The sequence below is a fragment of the Monodelphis domestica genome, chromosome 4, assembly GCF_027887165.1.
Source record: "Monodelphis domestica isolate mMonDom1 chromosome 4, mMonDom1.pri, whole genome shotgun sequence".
Classification (NCBI taxonomy): domain Eukaryota; kingdom Metazoa; phylum Chordata; class Mammalia; order Didelphimorphia; family Didelphidae; genus Monodelphis; species Monodelphis domestica.
Window position 1 is genome coordinate 324708515 of NC_077230.1, and position 16115 is coordinate 324724629.

The following is a 16115-nucleotide window of genomic DNA, read 5'->3' on the forward strand; positions in this document are numbered from 1 at the left end:
CTTCCCCTTATCTCCTGCCTTTGATCAGAGAATATTATCTTCTTCTGCCATCTGTATTCCCCAAACTCCCTCTTTCCACCTTGTCTGATCCTCCTCTTTCTCTGCTCTTTCTGTTTTGAAAGATGTTATTTATCTATCCCAAGTTAGGACATAATGCTTCTGAATGGCTATGTAATCAAAGTGGGCCTAAAAGATTACCAAAACCACAGATTCTGAATTGCTTTTAGCAACAGAATGTTCCTTAGCATGCTGACAAACCTTTTTTCTTTCAGTATGGCCTCTTATTTTTGACACATAATCTACAAACAAGACACTCCAATCTATTGGTTTCAGGCATTTTCTTTGACAATCTCATGCCTAGAATTCTGCCTTTCCTCAACTCTGGCTCCTGCTTTTCCTGGCTTCCCTAGTTTTCATATCAATTAAAATCTCATCTTCTATAGGAAACCTTTTCAAGACACCTGCTAATTTTATTGTCTTCTCTCTGTTAATGCTCTATTTCCCCTTTATATAGCTTGATTGTACTTGTTGCTTTGCTTATTTTCCCCACAAACACGCCACCACTAGATTATGAGCTCCCTGAAGGCAGAGAACTGTTTTTAATTTCTTTGTATCTCTATATATTAGTACAGTGCCTGGCATATTTGTTGTTCTACAGTTTCTTCATGACCCCAGTGGGGTTTTCTTGGCAACCCCAACATTTGATAATAACAAGAAGGGTCTCCTTTAGGAGGCCTGGCACTTTAACTGAACCCTTAATGGATCCAAAGATTCTAAATGGCAGGAATGAAGAAAAAGGACATTCCAGGAAAAGGAAACAGTCTATAAATTAAGGCACAGAGGCAAGACATAGGATGTCATAAGGAAGAGCAAGTAGGCTAGTTTAACTGAAATAGAATGAGGAGTAATGATGTCTAAAAAAATTTGGGCCCAGATTGTCTAAAAAATTTAATGCCAAAGAAGGGGGTTTATATTTTATTTTAGAGGCAAAAGGCAACCACTGAAGCTTGTTATGTAGAGAATGATATGGTCATATCTGGACTTTAGAAACATTAACTTAGTAGGTGTATGGAGAATCAATAGCAGAAGGGAGATAGATAGGATAGGCTGGGAAGTCAATTTGGAAAACATTTCAGTAATTCTGGCTAATAGAGATAAGTGCCTGAAATAAGGCCTTGGATGTTTCAGTGGAGAGATGTGAAGGAAGACTACACAGGTCTTGGAAAATGATTGGATTCACATAGTTAACCCTGTGTTAATTTGTAGAGGAAATTACAAGACATCCTTCTAGTGCAAGCAATACTAGCAATGTGGATTTCAGAATGTCATGATCTCATTAGTGTTGAATGCATACATACATATATGTATGTCTATACACATCTAGGTATATACATGCTAATATATTTATCTGTAGAGAAATAGTGTTGCTTAGTGGGTAAAGAATTGTGCTTAGAAACTCTGGACTGGAATCATACCTATAACATCTATTTACTGGCTGTGTTACTCTGGGCAAGTGATTTAACCTCTATGTCCCTCGGGAAATGGCCTAAGGGACATCTGGAGGAAGCATGTACAAGGGAGAAAAAATACAAGCTGAATTTAGTATCAATAGATCTCAGGTTCAGGCTCAGTTCTACTACTTGCCATCTCACTCATTTGGGAAAGTCACCCAACCTATCTAGTCCTTAGTTTCTTCATATGTAAATTTAGGACACAGGAATAAGTATCTTCTGAGGTCAGTTTCTTCTCTTAATCTATAATTCTAGTAAATATAAATGTCCATCTTGAGGGATTTCCCCATGCTGAAAAAATCACCCTTTGTCTATGAATGTGCGCATGTATGCATATATATTTACATGTAAACATATACCTATATAGAAGTATATACTTATATCTTTATGTGTAGGTATGGGGATAAAAGTCCAAACTATCTGAGATGGTTCCAAATAAGAAGTTTAACTAAATTGCTCACTTTTCAACCAACTGTTCTCATATTATGTAAGCAAGATTTCAGTTATCAGTTTTCAACTGGAAATCATTGACATTGGATCCCACCTTTTGTAATCAATGCATAGTTCTAATGGGAAGATGGAGGTACTATCCTCTTCTCTCTACTAGCCTCTACCTTTTCTCTTATAGACCCTATGATTTACTGTTTCTTCTATGATGATGTCAAGGCTTCAGTACTATAAGGTCAACTACAGCAGATATTTGTCAAAAGATAACATTTTTACCCCTAATATATAACCCCAGAATAGCTAATGAATCAAATCAAGTTAGCTCTCATTCCTTAACCAGAGAATCATTACCACCCTCTCCCCAAATAGACTCTTTATTCCCTATGTGTAGGGAAAATCTCATGAGGAAATTTCCTCTACAAATGTATATAAATAACTGTTTTATAAGATGAGTAAGAGGGTTGTTGGGGACCATAAGGGGTTAAGTGCCTTGCCCAGGGTCCCCTAGCCAAAAAAAGTCCCCACCATTCTCTGCTAACCCAGTATACTGCTTTCTGGCTGTGCTCCCTCCTACTGAGTCTTCTAGGTTCAGTCTTTAGCACTACTCTCCTGCTTGGTTAAGGTTCATTTTATCTTAAGGACAGCTAGGCGGCATAGTGATTGGGCTAATAGTAAGGAAGACTCATCTTCCTGAGTTCAAATCTGGCTGCAGAAAAATTGTTGGTTGTGACCCTGGGAAAATCAGAATCCTGTTTGCCTTTCTTTCTTCATTCATAAAATGAGTTGGAGAAAAAAGTAGCAAACCACTTCAGTATCTCTGCTATAAAAACTCTACACAGAGTTATGGAGAGTCCAAAAGAACTGAACAACATTGTGTCTTACTGATCCCAGGCTCTGGCCACCCATCCCTACCCCAACCTCATCTAAGCCTTGATCTGAGTCTAGTAATCAGATCAATACAACCATATTCAAGGAGGGCCTCTCAATCAATATGCCCACTCACACTGGTCTGCTTTCACCTCCACATCACAAGATACACTCTCAGGATAAGCTCATCCCTTCTAATCCCTTCAGGATGCTGCTAACTCCAACCCTGACTGACACCACCTCCCTCAGCTTCCTCTCCCCTCTGATTGGAGGGTTGAGCACCATACTCCTCTCAGTATCTTCTTTCACAGAGAACAGAAACTAGATTTAGCTCATCACACTTTGCAACTGGTTTCAGCTCTGTGGAACAAGATAGTCCCTGGTCTCCACCCCCATCCAGATTTCTTGCCTCCTTTTGTGTCTCCCCTCATTAGACAGACTTCTTGAGGGCAGTAACTGTCTTATTATTAATTGTATCCTCAGCATTTAACACAATGCCTGATACATGGAAGATAAGTGTTTATTGGATTGTATCAGATTGATACTCCACTCACCATTCCCATAACTTCTTGGATTAAAATGTCCTTCCCTAATCATCCTTCTCCTCTATGCTATCTTCCACTATTAGGATGTAAACTCTTTGAGGGAAGGGACTGGCTTGCTTTTTGCATTGCTACACAATGTCTGGCCTGTAGAAAACACTTAAGTTTGTTATTCATTCCTTCACTTATTCATTCATCCAAGCATGTTAGAGTGGATACATGAATCACATTGACTCCAAAACCAGTTGTCCATCCACTATATGATAATGTTTCCTAATATGTTCCAATTATTATTAATTATTATTTGACAGATGGTAAAATTGAGATTCAGATGAGTTTAATGACTTGCCCAGTCACTCAACTGATAACTGTCAAAGCTCTGATTAAAATATCAGTGTGATGTACAGTGTCCCCCTCCCCCCTGCTTTTTCTTAGGATGGTGGTTGTTTTAAAAAGTTCTTTCAGGGGCAGCTGGGTAGCTCAGTGAATTGAGAGCTAGCCCTAGAGACGGGAGGTCCTAGGTTCAAATCTGGCCTCAGACACTTCCCAGCTGTGTGACCCTGGGCAAGTCACTTGACCCCCATTGCCTACCCTTACCACTCTTCTGCCTTGGAGCCAATACACAGTATTGACTCCAAGACGGAAGGTAAGGGTTTAAAAAAAAAAAAGTTCTTTCCTCTGAAATAGATACCATTTATTTTGATGTGCAAGTTTTCCTAATGACCAAGAAAAGCCCTAAACTTAACTTTTCTGTGTAGGTCACTAATTTTGTAAGTTAGAGTATAATATTATTTTACTTTTTTGAAACTACAAGACCCTTGAATACCAAGACAGTGAGGCGAGGATGAAAGGCAGCTAACTAACTAAGAAACGTGAATGACTATATAAATGTTCAGTCATTTTCAGTCATGTCTGAGTCTTTGGGACCCATTTGGGGTTTTCTTGGCAGATACTTGAATGATTTGCTATTTTCTTCTCCAGTTCATTGATGAGGAAACTGAGGCAAACAGGGTTAAGTGACTTTCCCAGAGACTGGAATGTAGTAAACACACAGCTAGATTCGATGATTCTTCTTGACTCTAGGACTGACACCATTTCACTGTACCACCTACCTGCCCATTATATAAATAGGCAACACGAAAGGCTTTCTGTCTAAGAGCCTGATGTCTGTTATCAGCAAAGAATGGGTTGGGTTTAAATTTGAATTTTTGTTTTTGCTTTTTTAAAAAATAGCTTTTTTAAAATAATAGGCAGTGCACTAGAACTGAAAGGGCCAGCAGTTGCATGCCTATGGCTACAAGTTCAAGGCCAGCAAGAGTCTAAGGACAGGAAAGAATGAGAAAGAGGAGCAAAGACTGCTGAGGAGCAAGGAGAGGTAAATTGGCTAAGGGAGAAAACTTCAACCAGGAGAAACAGTGTGGCAAAATGCACTAGAATTCCAAGCTCACACAAGACCTTGATTTTAGTTCTCTTCAACTTGGCCAACTATGTCACTGAGTACAACTCCCCGAGTCTGAATCTTATTTTCTTATCTATAAAGTGAGAATTAGATGTGCTTAAACATCACTTGATGCATTCATTGGTATTCTTACAATCCCTCAATGTTTTCCTCAATGAGGCTCATAACTGCTGGCTTAGGGTAGGAGAAATACCCCAAAGTAGAAATAGTATTTGTACAGCCCTGGACATCTAAGGGAATATAGACTTGTTATTGCTCAAAAAGACAGTGTCATTGAGTAGATAGGGAGCCAGCCTTAGAGATAACAAGATTTTAGTTAGTCTGTCACATATTAGCTTAGTGGCCTTAGTCAAGTAACTTAACCTCTCACTTTCCCCCAGGTACCTTTCTCTACCAGTAGAGGAAGTTTCTTCAGTGGGAGTTCTTTATATTAATAAAAACAGTTCTAATCCTATATGCATGTACATATATATGTATAAATGTATATATTGTGAATGTACAAACGATTATGAATATGTAAAGATATTATATTGGATATGAATATAAAAATAAGAATACCAATACCTAAACCATTTGCCATATGGCATTATGAAAAAACTATTCATTAATCTAAAGAGTAATATGGCAGAGTTCTAAACCTGGAGTCTCAGACATATTTCAGGAGGTTAACTTGAATTTGGATGAGAAAATATATACCTTTATTTTCAATAATTTTTCAATGAAATTTTCCATTTCCTTAAATTATTTTAGAGAAGGGACAATAGGCTTCATTGTTTTCTAAAAGAGTCCCTAATCCAGATATAAAGGTAAGGGACTCCTATGCTATAGAAATCCAATAGAATCCAATGGCATTTACCTAACATGTGCTAGGCACTGTGTTAAATGATAAGGATACAATGAATAAAACGAAAGTCATTGCCTCAAGGAGCTTACCCTCTAAAGGGGAGAACAACACACAAAAGATAGAAAAGCAAGATATTGTGAATATCATTAAGACCAAGGAGAAGAACAGGGAAGGTTTGGGCAATTTTCCTTTCAGAGTGTTTCATAGAAGTCCTAGAGCTGTGGCATGAAAATGTGGGTGGAATTAAACAATATCTGGATATGAGAATAAAGCATGAAGAAAAGGAAGAAAGTGATATAGAAGAATATTTCTTTCTATAGTCCAAAACAGGAATAAACTTGTACAGTCATTTCAGTCATGTTTGACTCTCTGTGACCCCATTTGGGGTTTTCTTGGCAGAGATACTGGTGTGGTGTGACATTTTCCTCTCTAGCTCATTTTACAGATGAGAAAATTGAGGCAAACACAAGGGTAATTGACTTACCCAAAGTCACATAGCTCATAACTGAGGCCAAATTTGAACTCAGAAAGATGAGTCTTCCTAATTTTAGGCCAGTCACTCTATCTACTGTGCCATCTAGCTGTCCACAGACATAACCATAGATAGCCATAGAAATCGACATAGATTCATGTAAAATTAAACTGAACTTTGAATTAGAATATATATTTTTTAAAAACTGATGTCCTTTACTAAAATTAATTAATTAATTTGGGAAGCTTCTATCTATAATTTGTATATAAAGTCTGCATTGGTTTCCCAAATTTATTACTGTGTGTTTTTTATTTTTTTTGTTTTGGTCAGCTACCACAACTGAGAGAGCCTATCTCTTAGTGCACCTGTTTTGATTTGTTATCTGAGCATGGGAAATGTACAAATATATGCATACATATATATATATATATATATATATATATATATACATAAGTATATATTTATATAGACACATACATACAAATATCCATCCATCTCCTAATTTTTTCAACTATTCCACCTATGACTTGATCTGGAGGTCCTTGATCATCTTGGTCATCCACCTCTGGATTTTCTTAGAATTGGAGAATCATATATTTTAGAGGCCATCTCATTCAACCCATATATCAAAAGGAATCCATGCTATATGGTACCTAAGAAGTGGCCAAAAAGCCTTTGCCCTAAACCTCTGATGGGGTGGATTGGAGCAGGGAGGAACTACTTTCCAAGAAAGCCCATCAACTTTTGGACAGCTTCAGTTATTAGGGAGTTATTTGCTTATGTTTTTTTTCCCTTGATGTCAAGCCTAATTTATCTTTGAACCTTGCATCTATTGCTAGATACTGCTGAAAGCTTTATAATTATTATGTCTTTTGATGTTCACAACAACCCTTGCAAGCAGGTACAATTAATCCTCCCATTTTTAGATGAGGAAACTGAAGCAAATGAGGTTAAATAACTTTCCCAGTGTCACACAACTAGTGTTTGAAGACAAATTTGAACTCAGATTTTTTTTTACTCCACGGCTAACATTCTATCCATTGTTATTATGTTTTATACAATATAAACTGTTTGAAGGCAGGCACTGCTTTTCATTTTATGCCTCACAAATAATAGCCAAAAATGCATGTTGGACTAGATTGGCCTGGATTTGGATAAGTCTCACTTTAAGCTTTAGTTTTGTCCTTCATAAAATTATGAGATTAGACTAGTTTATTTCTAACATTTCTTTTCATTCTAATATTCTGTGAAAAGAATCCACATTTCTCTAGCACTTTTAGGTTTACAGTTTTTTTTTCACAATAATCCTGTTAAATAATTAGTATGCAAATCATATGTTTTTCAGATGAGGAAAACAAGTTTTAGAAAGGTGAAGTGACCTATCCCTAGTTATAAAGCTACTTCATGGCAGTAACTGGCTACAAACTCAGGTGGCTTGACTTCATGACCATCTGAGGGAAAGAAGTTAATATGTTAGAGAATAGAACTCAAAAGGGTGCCATCACCTTTGAGTGATGTCTGGAGATACATGATCTCATCAATTCTTCCATTCATGAAGCAAATATTTATTTAATATTTCCCATCCATGGAGGGTAGGACACATTCCCTCCTCTTCTTATCTATGAAAAAAGCTTTTCTCTGGAGATAGCCATGAGACAGTCCTATACAAGTTAGAGAAAGGACAATATGACTACTCACTTGCTCTGGATACAATTTTGTGACATTGTCCTTAAGAGTAACCAGAGCAGCAGTCATACATCTATGAGGTCTTTGACTTATCTGTGGTTTTCAGAAATGGAGGTTAGTCAATATGATGTGGTGGGCAGCTTAGAGTGGTAGGAAAAAGCATTGAATTTAGTCAAAGAATTTGAGTTTGACTCTCAACCTTATTTATTCTTACCTGTGTGACCTCAAATACGTTGCTTCACTTTTGTCTAGGCTGAAAATGATCTGAAAAAGGAAGAAATCAAACTAGGCCACAGATCTAGAGATAGAAAGGATCTCAGCAGCCAAGCTCCTCTTTTTAAAGTGGAGGGAACTGGAGGAAAATAACTTGTCCATGTTCAATAAATAATAATTATCAGAGGTGGGATTGAAATCCAGAGCCAGTGTGCCTTTAACTTTAACCAGGTAACCTTTAGGGGCCCTTCTATCTCTAAATGTTGTGTTTCCATTGTGATCCCAACAGTCATGCTTGAGAAAGAAAGTCTAGGTCAAAACATAAACTATACTCATAGTTTGGCATACAACTTTGTTTATCTTATTGCAACTGTTTAGTTTACTGCAATAGAGAAATAGCTACAACTTGAAGAAGCCTGAAATTTGATTGAATTTTTCATTAATCATCTGTTATTTGAGGATTATGTAGTCTACAATGATTATACCTAAAAATTATACTGATAATGATTTTGTAATTCCCCCCCCCCTCAACTATATTGACCATATTACAACCAACATATAAGAGGAATGAAACATTACCTGGCTCAGCTAGGTAGGCGTAATCATATCCCAGGTCTCTGGATGAAATAAAAAACTCTCCATTTGTGTAGACAGGGATGAAAGGGACCATATAGGATTCACGATTGTGTCCAATGGGCGCATTGGCTGCTGGGTAAACTTCTTGTAGTGGATGATGTCTTCTAAGCCACTGTTCAAAAATACTGCAGATAAAACAATGACTCAATCATACTAAATATATTCAATATATTTTTTAGCATTGTTTACAAAAGATATATTTGTAAATGTTAAAGAAAAAACACTATAATACAAAATTTCCAAGTCTATGTTTTATCTTGAATCGTGTAAAAATCCTTTTGACTTAGGAAAATCTCATGCGCATTAACCACACTGAAAAAAATTGGCATATAGCTAAGCACAATATCCAGACTCAAAAATATTCAAAACAGGAGAATTTTGATTAAAAAAATCTTCACAAAAGAGGAATAAAAACCATACCAAATAAGATCAAATTCTGAATGATGCAGAGTGCTAATAATGATTATTAGTTGAGGGACAAACTAAAAGTAACAATTATCTGTTCCTTAGACATTTTATTGAAATATTTTATTTTCATGTGGTCTAGATTTTCTCTAATATCTTTCCCCCTTTCTGTTCCATAGAGTTGTTGTGATATCAACCTTTAAAAAAGGAAATGGAGAAAAATGGGAAGAAAGTCAGTAAAACTTGTTAACAAATAAAATTCTGATATTGTGTACAAATAACCACATCCATGGATTCCCCAACACTGGAATGGAGTAAAGAAAGGTGTCATCTCATCTCTTCTTTGGAATGAAGTGTTATTTATAATTCTGCAACTTCCAGGTTCAATTGTTTTGTGGTTTTTCATCTTTTTATTTGTGTTGTATGAACATTGTTTTCCTGGCACTACTTGATTCACTTTTTATCAGTTCATGAAAGTTTTTTCATGCTTCCTTACATTAATCATTTCTTACAGCTCTTTAATATTCCATTATATTCACAGAAGAGGAGGAATAAAGAGAAACACAAAATATTACTGAGTTGAACAGATATAAGATGAGTCTTGAGAAGGAAATAAAAAAAATAAATATGCAGGAAAAACCAAAATATTTTCAGAACCTTTAAGAAGAGAGTCAAGAGAATGAGTTTGTGGTTCTACTTTGTCATTGGTTTGATCCTTTTGCTCTAACCTTATTGGCTCCATATCTCTTTTTTAATGTCACTACACTGTTCCTAGATTTAAAAAAAAAATCTCTTTTCAACCCCTTCTATTTCTTATTTCCTCACACTTAAAGAAGATATCAGAGTATCTTCCCTTACAAAAAAACTTGAGGCTGAGTTTCCTCTAGCCTTATTTAGTTCACTTCTCTTACTCTAGTCTCAGAATCATCAACCACTCTCCCCCTCACCAATAGAAAAAGAGAAGTATTCCTGTTCTCTTCTAATGTATATTTTATCCCATTAATTTTCTCCTCCTCCAGAATCCCATAAGTAGCAATAAGATTTTCTTTTTCTCATGAACTTTCAGTTTTTCTCTATTGCATTATTTTGTCCTATCAACTTTCTCAGGTCTACTCCTTTTTTGGAAAACTGCCATCACCACAAAACACAACTCTGTCCTTGATTCTTCTATACCATCTGACTATGATTCCACCACTCTTTCCTTCTATTTCTAAGATTCTTGGAAAAAGTCTTGGCACTTGATGCTTATGCATTTTTCATGTCTATTCTCTTTTCAAACCCTTGGGAAAGAGTCAATTCTTTATGTATAAGTTTGAGATGGTCTTTTCCTTTAAGTGCTGGAAACAGGGAAATCAGCATCTTACCCCCCCCCCCAACCCCCAAGAGTAGGATGTCTCTCTAGATCAGCAATTTTGGTGTAAGTGGGTGGCAGGCATAATTCTAATGAGCTACTCTCCTCCCTTTCAGAAGAGAACAGAAGGACCAGCCACATGTCCCCTTCTCCTGCTTTCCTCTAGAATTAAAGCCTCATTTGTGGAGTGATGGGCAAAATGACAGAGATATCCATCACTGTCTCCAAGGCTCATTTAGATAACACATTAGGAAAAACACAACTTATATAGGCAACACAACACATCTCCTACTCCTATCATATCATACACCTTCATCCTCACTAGCCCGATCACACTAATTTGGATATATTTTCTAGGACTCTTCTGGCTCACATGGGCTAGTGTGCTGCAATATTCTCTCTCTCAAGTCATTGCTTTGTATCTTTGTTTAATTTTCCATGTGTATTTCATTATCTCCTTAACTAGATTGTTAATTAGTTCGCAAGTCACTTAACCTCTCTAAGCTTTAAGTATCTCTTTAAAACTGTAAGTTGCAGAATAGGTACAGATCTGAATGAAATGTCCTCATTCAGGACTTCCCAATTCTAAGGTCATCCTATATCTGGTTTTATTTTCCCGATTCTTGTGAAGAAGTTTGATGTGAAATCTCAAGAGGACATGAGTTCTCCTCCATTAAAAGTCTAAAAGCAAAAGCTGAATTTCAGATAAAAAACTAGAGATACAAACTAACTCTGAGGACAACTTGTTTTACCTCTGAGAATTAAAGTACTCTCAGAAAAACTGGGATTCAGGGGAGTGTGTGTTAGATTAGATCTCCAAGATCTTTATCAGATTTTAAAGTTATGATTATCAAAACTTTTTTATTTCTATGATATTTACATATAATTAGTTTTTTCTTAGCCTTACTTTCTAGTCCTGATAGTAAATGTTGAGAGAAAGGAAGTCTCCTCTTTCTGAGTTGAATTCTGGCCTTAGACAATAACTAATTTTGTGATCCTGGGCAAGTTAACTTGACCATGCTTACCTCAGTTTCCTCATTTTAAAATGATCTGGAGGAGTAAATGGCAAGCAACTCCAGTATCTTTGTCAAGAAAATACCAAAATAGAGTCATGAAGAGTTGGACAGGGTTGAAAACAACTGAACAACAAATCAATAATGATTTTCATCCTCTTTCCTGTCATTCATCAACTCCATTATTACTGTGTATACACCTTTCTTCCACTATAAATCAGAATTTCTGACATTCACACATTCACTTTTCCTCAATTGCACTTCCCAGACTTTCCACAAGACATTCAGGGTACTTGGGAAGCCTCTTTTGAACTTCCCACCTTCTTAATGCCAGATTAAATTTCAGAAATCCCAAGTTCATATTACTGGTCTGCTTCTAGGTTCCTGACCTTTCTTGATCTCAATTTCTCCATCCCTAATTAGAAGGATTACATTGCCTACCTCTTGCACATGATGGTAAATGAAATGCAAATATATTTTGAAAAACTAAAAGTAAAATATAAATATTATTATTATTTTTTGTTGTTTTTAAAATCCATTATAACTGACATGCTCTTTCCTCAAAATATTACTGGGTACAACAGAGAATCTTGGAGTGGGAGTGAGGAGGACTGAACTCTGGGAGCAGGAGCAAAGAACTAATTAGTTCTTTGACCAAGGCCAGTAATTTTCTTTTTATTATTGCATCCTTCAAAACATAATTCAAAAAGATCTTCTTTAGGAAACTTCCTTGGATTTACTTAAATTTCATCACTCAATCCTTCATTCAGTTTGGGATGCCATATTTTAGGAAATACATTAACAAGCTGGAAACTATCCAGAAGAGAGCTGTGATGATGTGAAAAAAAAAGGTTTCAAGCTCATGAAAGGTAGGCTGTTGGAAATAGGGATATTTGCCTGGTAGGAGAGATGTATTCCTTCCCTTAGCTTAGATAAAGTTAGTTATATTTATTTATCTATGTGATTTTTTTATCTACTATTTCAAACTGCAACCCTCATGCTACAGGTGAGTCCCCACCTTTTCCCAGACAGAGGAAGGAGGAAGTACTCCCACTGGACTGCTGGACAGAAGGGCAGGTGATGTGAGAAATATCCTCAGGCACACATGGAGAGTGGGAAGGGAGCAGCTCTCTCTGATATGCTCTGGCAAGCATGCCATAGGTTTGCCAAAATGCATCTAGGGTCATCCAGCTAGTGATTGAGGCCAGATTTGAATTGAAGTTTTCCTGAGTTCAGGCTTAGCATCTAACCCCTCATTAGCAGGCTTAAGTAAACACCCACACACCTAGAGGACTAATACAGTGTAAAATGGTCAATGTTGATACAAGTTTTATTTGTATGAATTTGAACTTCATTTCTTAGATTGTTGCTATAAAAAGGATTTTATTTAGGTGCCTTGTGTTTGAATTACATATAACTATTTGTTCTTTTCTCAAAATGTGCCTGGAGTACAAAAAAGAATCCTAGACGGGAGGACTGGATTCTGGGAGCAGATAGTTACTAACTAGTTCTCCAACCATAGGCAGTCATTTCTCTTTCCTGAGCCTCAGTTTCCCTATCTGTATGATAAATTGGTCTTAATCAGTAGAGAAGGGAATCATAAACTGCTCTGGTAACTTTGTCAAGAAAACTCCATATGAGACTATGAAGAGTCAGATATGACAGAGCAATAGCAACAACCATATTAAATTTAAGTGACTTAGAAATGATTTTTCATATAATAAATTAATACACTAGAAGTCCAGGTTTGAATTGTACCTTCTGCCAATGGACAAAAATTAGCAGTAAGCTCCAATTGAGCCTCCTTCTGCCAAAAAATGAAAGCTCTTTACCCAGGGATTCTAAGAACATCAATCCATAGCATCTAGAGATTTAATGGATGAAAACATTAATGTGCTCACTCATCTAATCAACCCTCTGAAATGAAGGAATTAATCTTGATTAAATTCTTCATTGGTGGCTCTCAGCTTTAGTTAATTTCATCAACCTATGTCTAGAATGGTACTTGACAGAATACTAATGCCTATCTAAGGTAATCAGAATGGCATGTTAGGAAAATTATTTCCAAACATAAAATTCATTTAACACATCTATAGATGGTCCCTTGAAATCCTGAACTTTATAATGAAAGGAAAAATATAGGAGGGAGAGAAGGGTAAAAATTGATCACAGGATTATAGAATAAAAGGGGTAGGAAGAACCCAAGTCTTAGATTGGCATTCAAGTTCAATAGCTATCTGATACCATCCTAATTTTTAACACACATGCATCTACACACATATAAGTACATACACAATACATGTATACACACATGTATATATAATATGCGACACACATGTATTTGTATAATATGTGTGTATATATCTGCATGTATATCCATATAATCTACATGGGATCCAGTATATCATAGTAGAGACAGTCATGGTCAGGAAGACTTGGATTCAAGTGTTATCTCAGACAAATGATTTAATCTTTTCTCTATATATCCCATGCTTTCCAGCATCTATGTCTTAGATGCTCTCTTCCTTCTTTCCTCATCTGAATTCCTTTTCATACTTGAAGACAATCTCATACACCACCTCTAACAAGATGCCTACCATGATCTCTACTCCTTCCCTTATATAAAAAGTAACCCTTCATTTCCTTGGACACCACATAAATCTTTATTTTTGCTACCCTTGTGAATCCTTGCAGAACTTTTAAGATATTGCATTTATTTATGGATGTGTCATATCTTCTTGTTAGATTACAAGTTCCAACAAGGCATGTTAGGGTATAATTCTCTCTCACTCTGTCAGTCACTTGTGAGCTTGCTGAGGTCACAGACTTTTTTTTGCCTTTCTTTGTGTCTCCACATTTAACACAGAGTCTGGAACACAGTAGGACTTCAAAAAGTGCTCATTGATTTTATTGGAATTGCCACATTCTCCTATCCAGGAATCGTTTAGGTACGAGATCTAGCTCTAAGCCCAGGTGGCAGTTTGGAGCGTGAGCAGGGCTGGAAATGAGGGTGCTCTCATTTAATGGGAAAAGAGTTCCTATCACAGAGAAGAGGAAGAAAAGGCTGCTGTGAAATGAGTCTTTTTTGGAGATGGGACTAGTCCTTGAATTTACTCTTCTATTGTGTTACAAATGAGCAAGTTATTAGGTATAATCAATGATCAATACAGCCCACCAGATGGGGCAGCAAAAACTAGTTTGGGGGTACAGTTTGAGTTTGTAGTTCTTGAAAGTCACAGAATGACTGGGGTAGGGGAAGCAATTAGAAGGGAAATCAGTGCCTCAGCCTCTGCAGTTTTCCAACTGACTGGCATTGACACTTTAGGAGGAGGTGATTGGAATAGTGTTGGACATTTTTGCTAGCTCCTAGTGGAAGGAGTTGTTGGAAGATGTGAGTATAAGAATTTGCACTATTTCCCTGGAAATCTTTAGTTTGAGAATATATAGTACATATGGGGCAGCTAGGGGGCTTCAGTGAATAAAGCAATGGATCTGGAGTCAAGAAGACCTGAGTTCAAACCCAGCGTTAGACAATAGCTATGTGACACTAGCTAAGTTAATTTTTCTTGTTTGCCTCAGTTTATTCATCTGTAAAATGAACTGATGAAGGAAATGGCAAGCCACTTCTTTAGTTTTGTCAAAAAACACCAGGTGAAGTAGAGTCAGAACTGATTGATGAACAACAACATAATACAGAAACATACACACACGTGTGCACACACACACAAGTAGTAGGGCTTCCAGGTTCTGAAAGGAGCAGCATATATTCAACAGATATGGTGGTTGTTTTAATATGTTTACTATTTCCTTCTATTCTATTTCCATTTTCCTTCTATGAGAAATGACTAGATACATTTTGCATGGCTGACATCATACTATGTTAATATGGCTTCAATGAAATGAATCCTAAAGTAATGATAGAATTTTCCTAATGATCTGGGGCTGAGCCTAGAAACTAAATGGAGAAATATGCATGGTCTATATCTCCTAGACTAGAGAGATATGTACTACTATTTTTAAAATGGCTGAGTCAGGGTACAGAGGTAACCAACCCTTACCGAACTGTTGAGAATTTGGTATTAACCTCAAGCATCCTCTGATTTTGATGGAATGTAAAATTAATCAAGTGTTAGATTTATAATTCTTTATTGTTTTTATTGAATGGGATTAGGAAAAATGTCTAAAATTGCTATCTAGAATTTAAATCTAAAATTTGCATATTGTATAGTTTGTTGCGCAATGATTTAGACACAGCAGATGCCAAATAAATATTTTAATAAAACTCAATTGAGTAAAGTTTTACTTCCTCATTTTAAAGATTAGCTGAGATTCAGAGAGAGAAAGGGACTTATTCAATGCCATGTGTTCATGATAATTTGAAAATTATTGAATTCCTGAATTTTTTTTCTAATTTGGAAGGAAAGATATCATATAGTCTAATCTCTTGATTTTTCTCAAATGAAACTGAAATCCAGAAAAGGATCTTATTGAATATCTAATTGCGGAACTGGACCCAGATTTAGATATCATTATGGATAGGATGATGGAAGGAGAAATATAGAATGAATAATTGAGCAGTTAGGTGAGCTCAAAGTTGCATAAGTAACTGGATTCAAACTGCATCATCGTTTCCAATCCAGAGAGAACTTATTAGTAGGTAACTTAGTTG

The 16115-nt window shown here is 36.3% G+C and overlaps 1 protein-coding gene across 1 annotated transcript in view; it reads right to left on the bottom strand.

Annotated features, from left to right (window-relative positions):
* The window catches only part of TYR (tyrosinase), a 167667-nt gene that overhangs the window by 14892 nt on the left and 136660 nt on the right, over window positions 1–16115 (bottom strand). The window contains exon 4 of the mRNA XM_007490939.3: window positions 8621–8802. Within this exon, the coding sequence (XP_007491001.2) occupies window positions 8621–8802 (182 nt within the window). The remainder of the gene's footprint in view (window positions 1–8620; window positions 8803–16115) is intronic.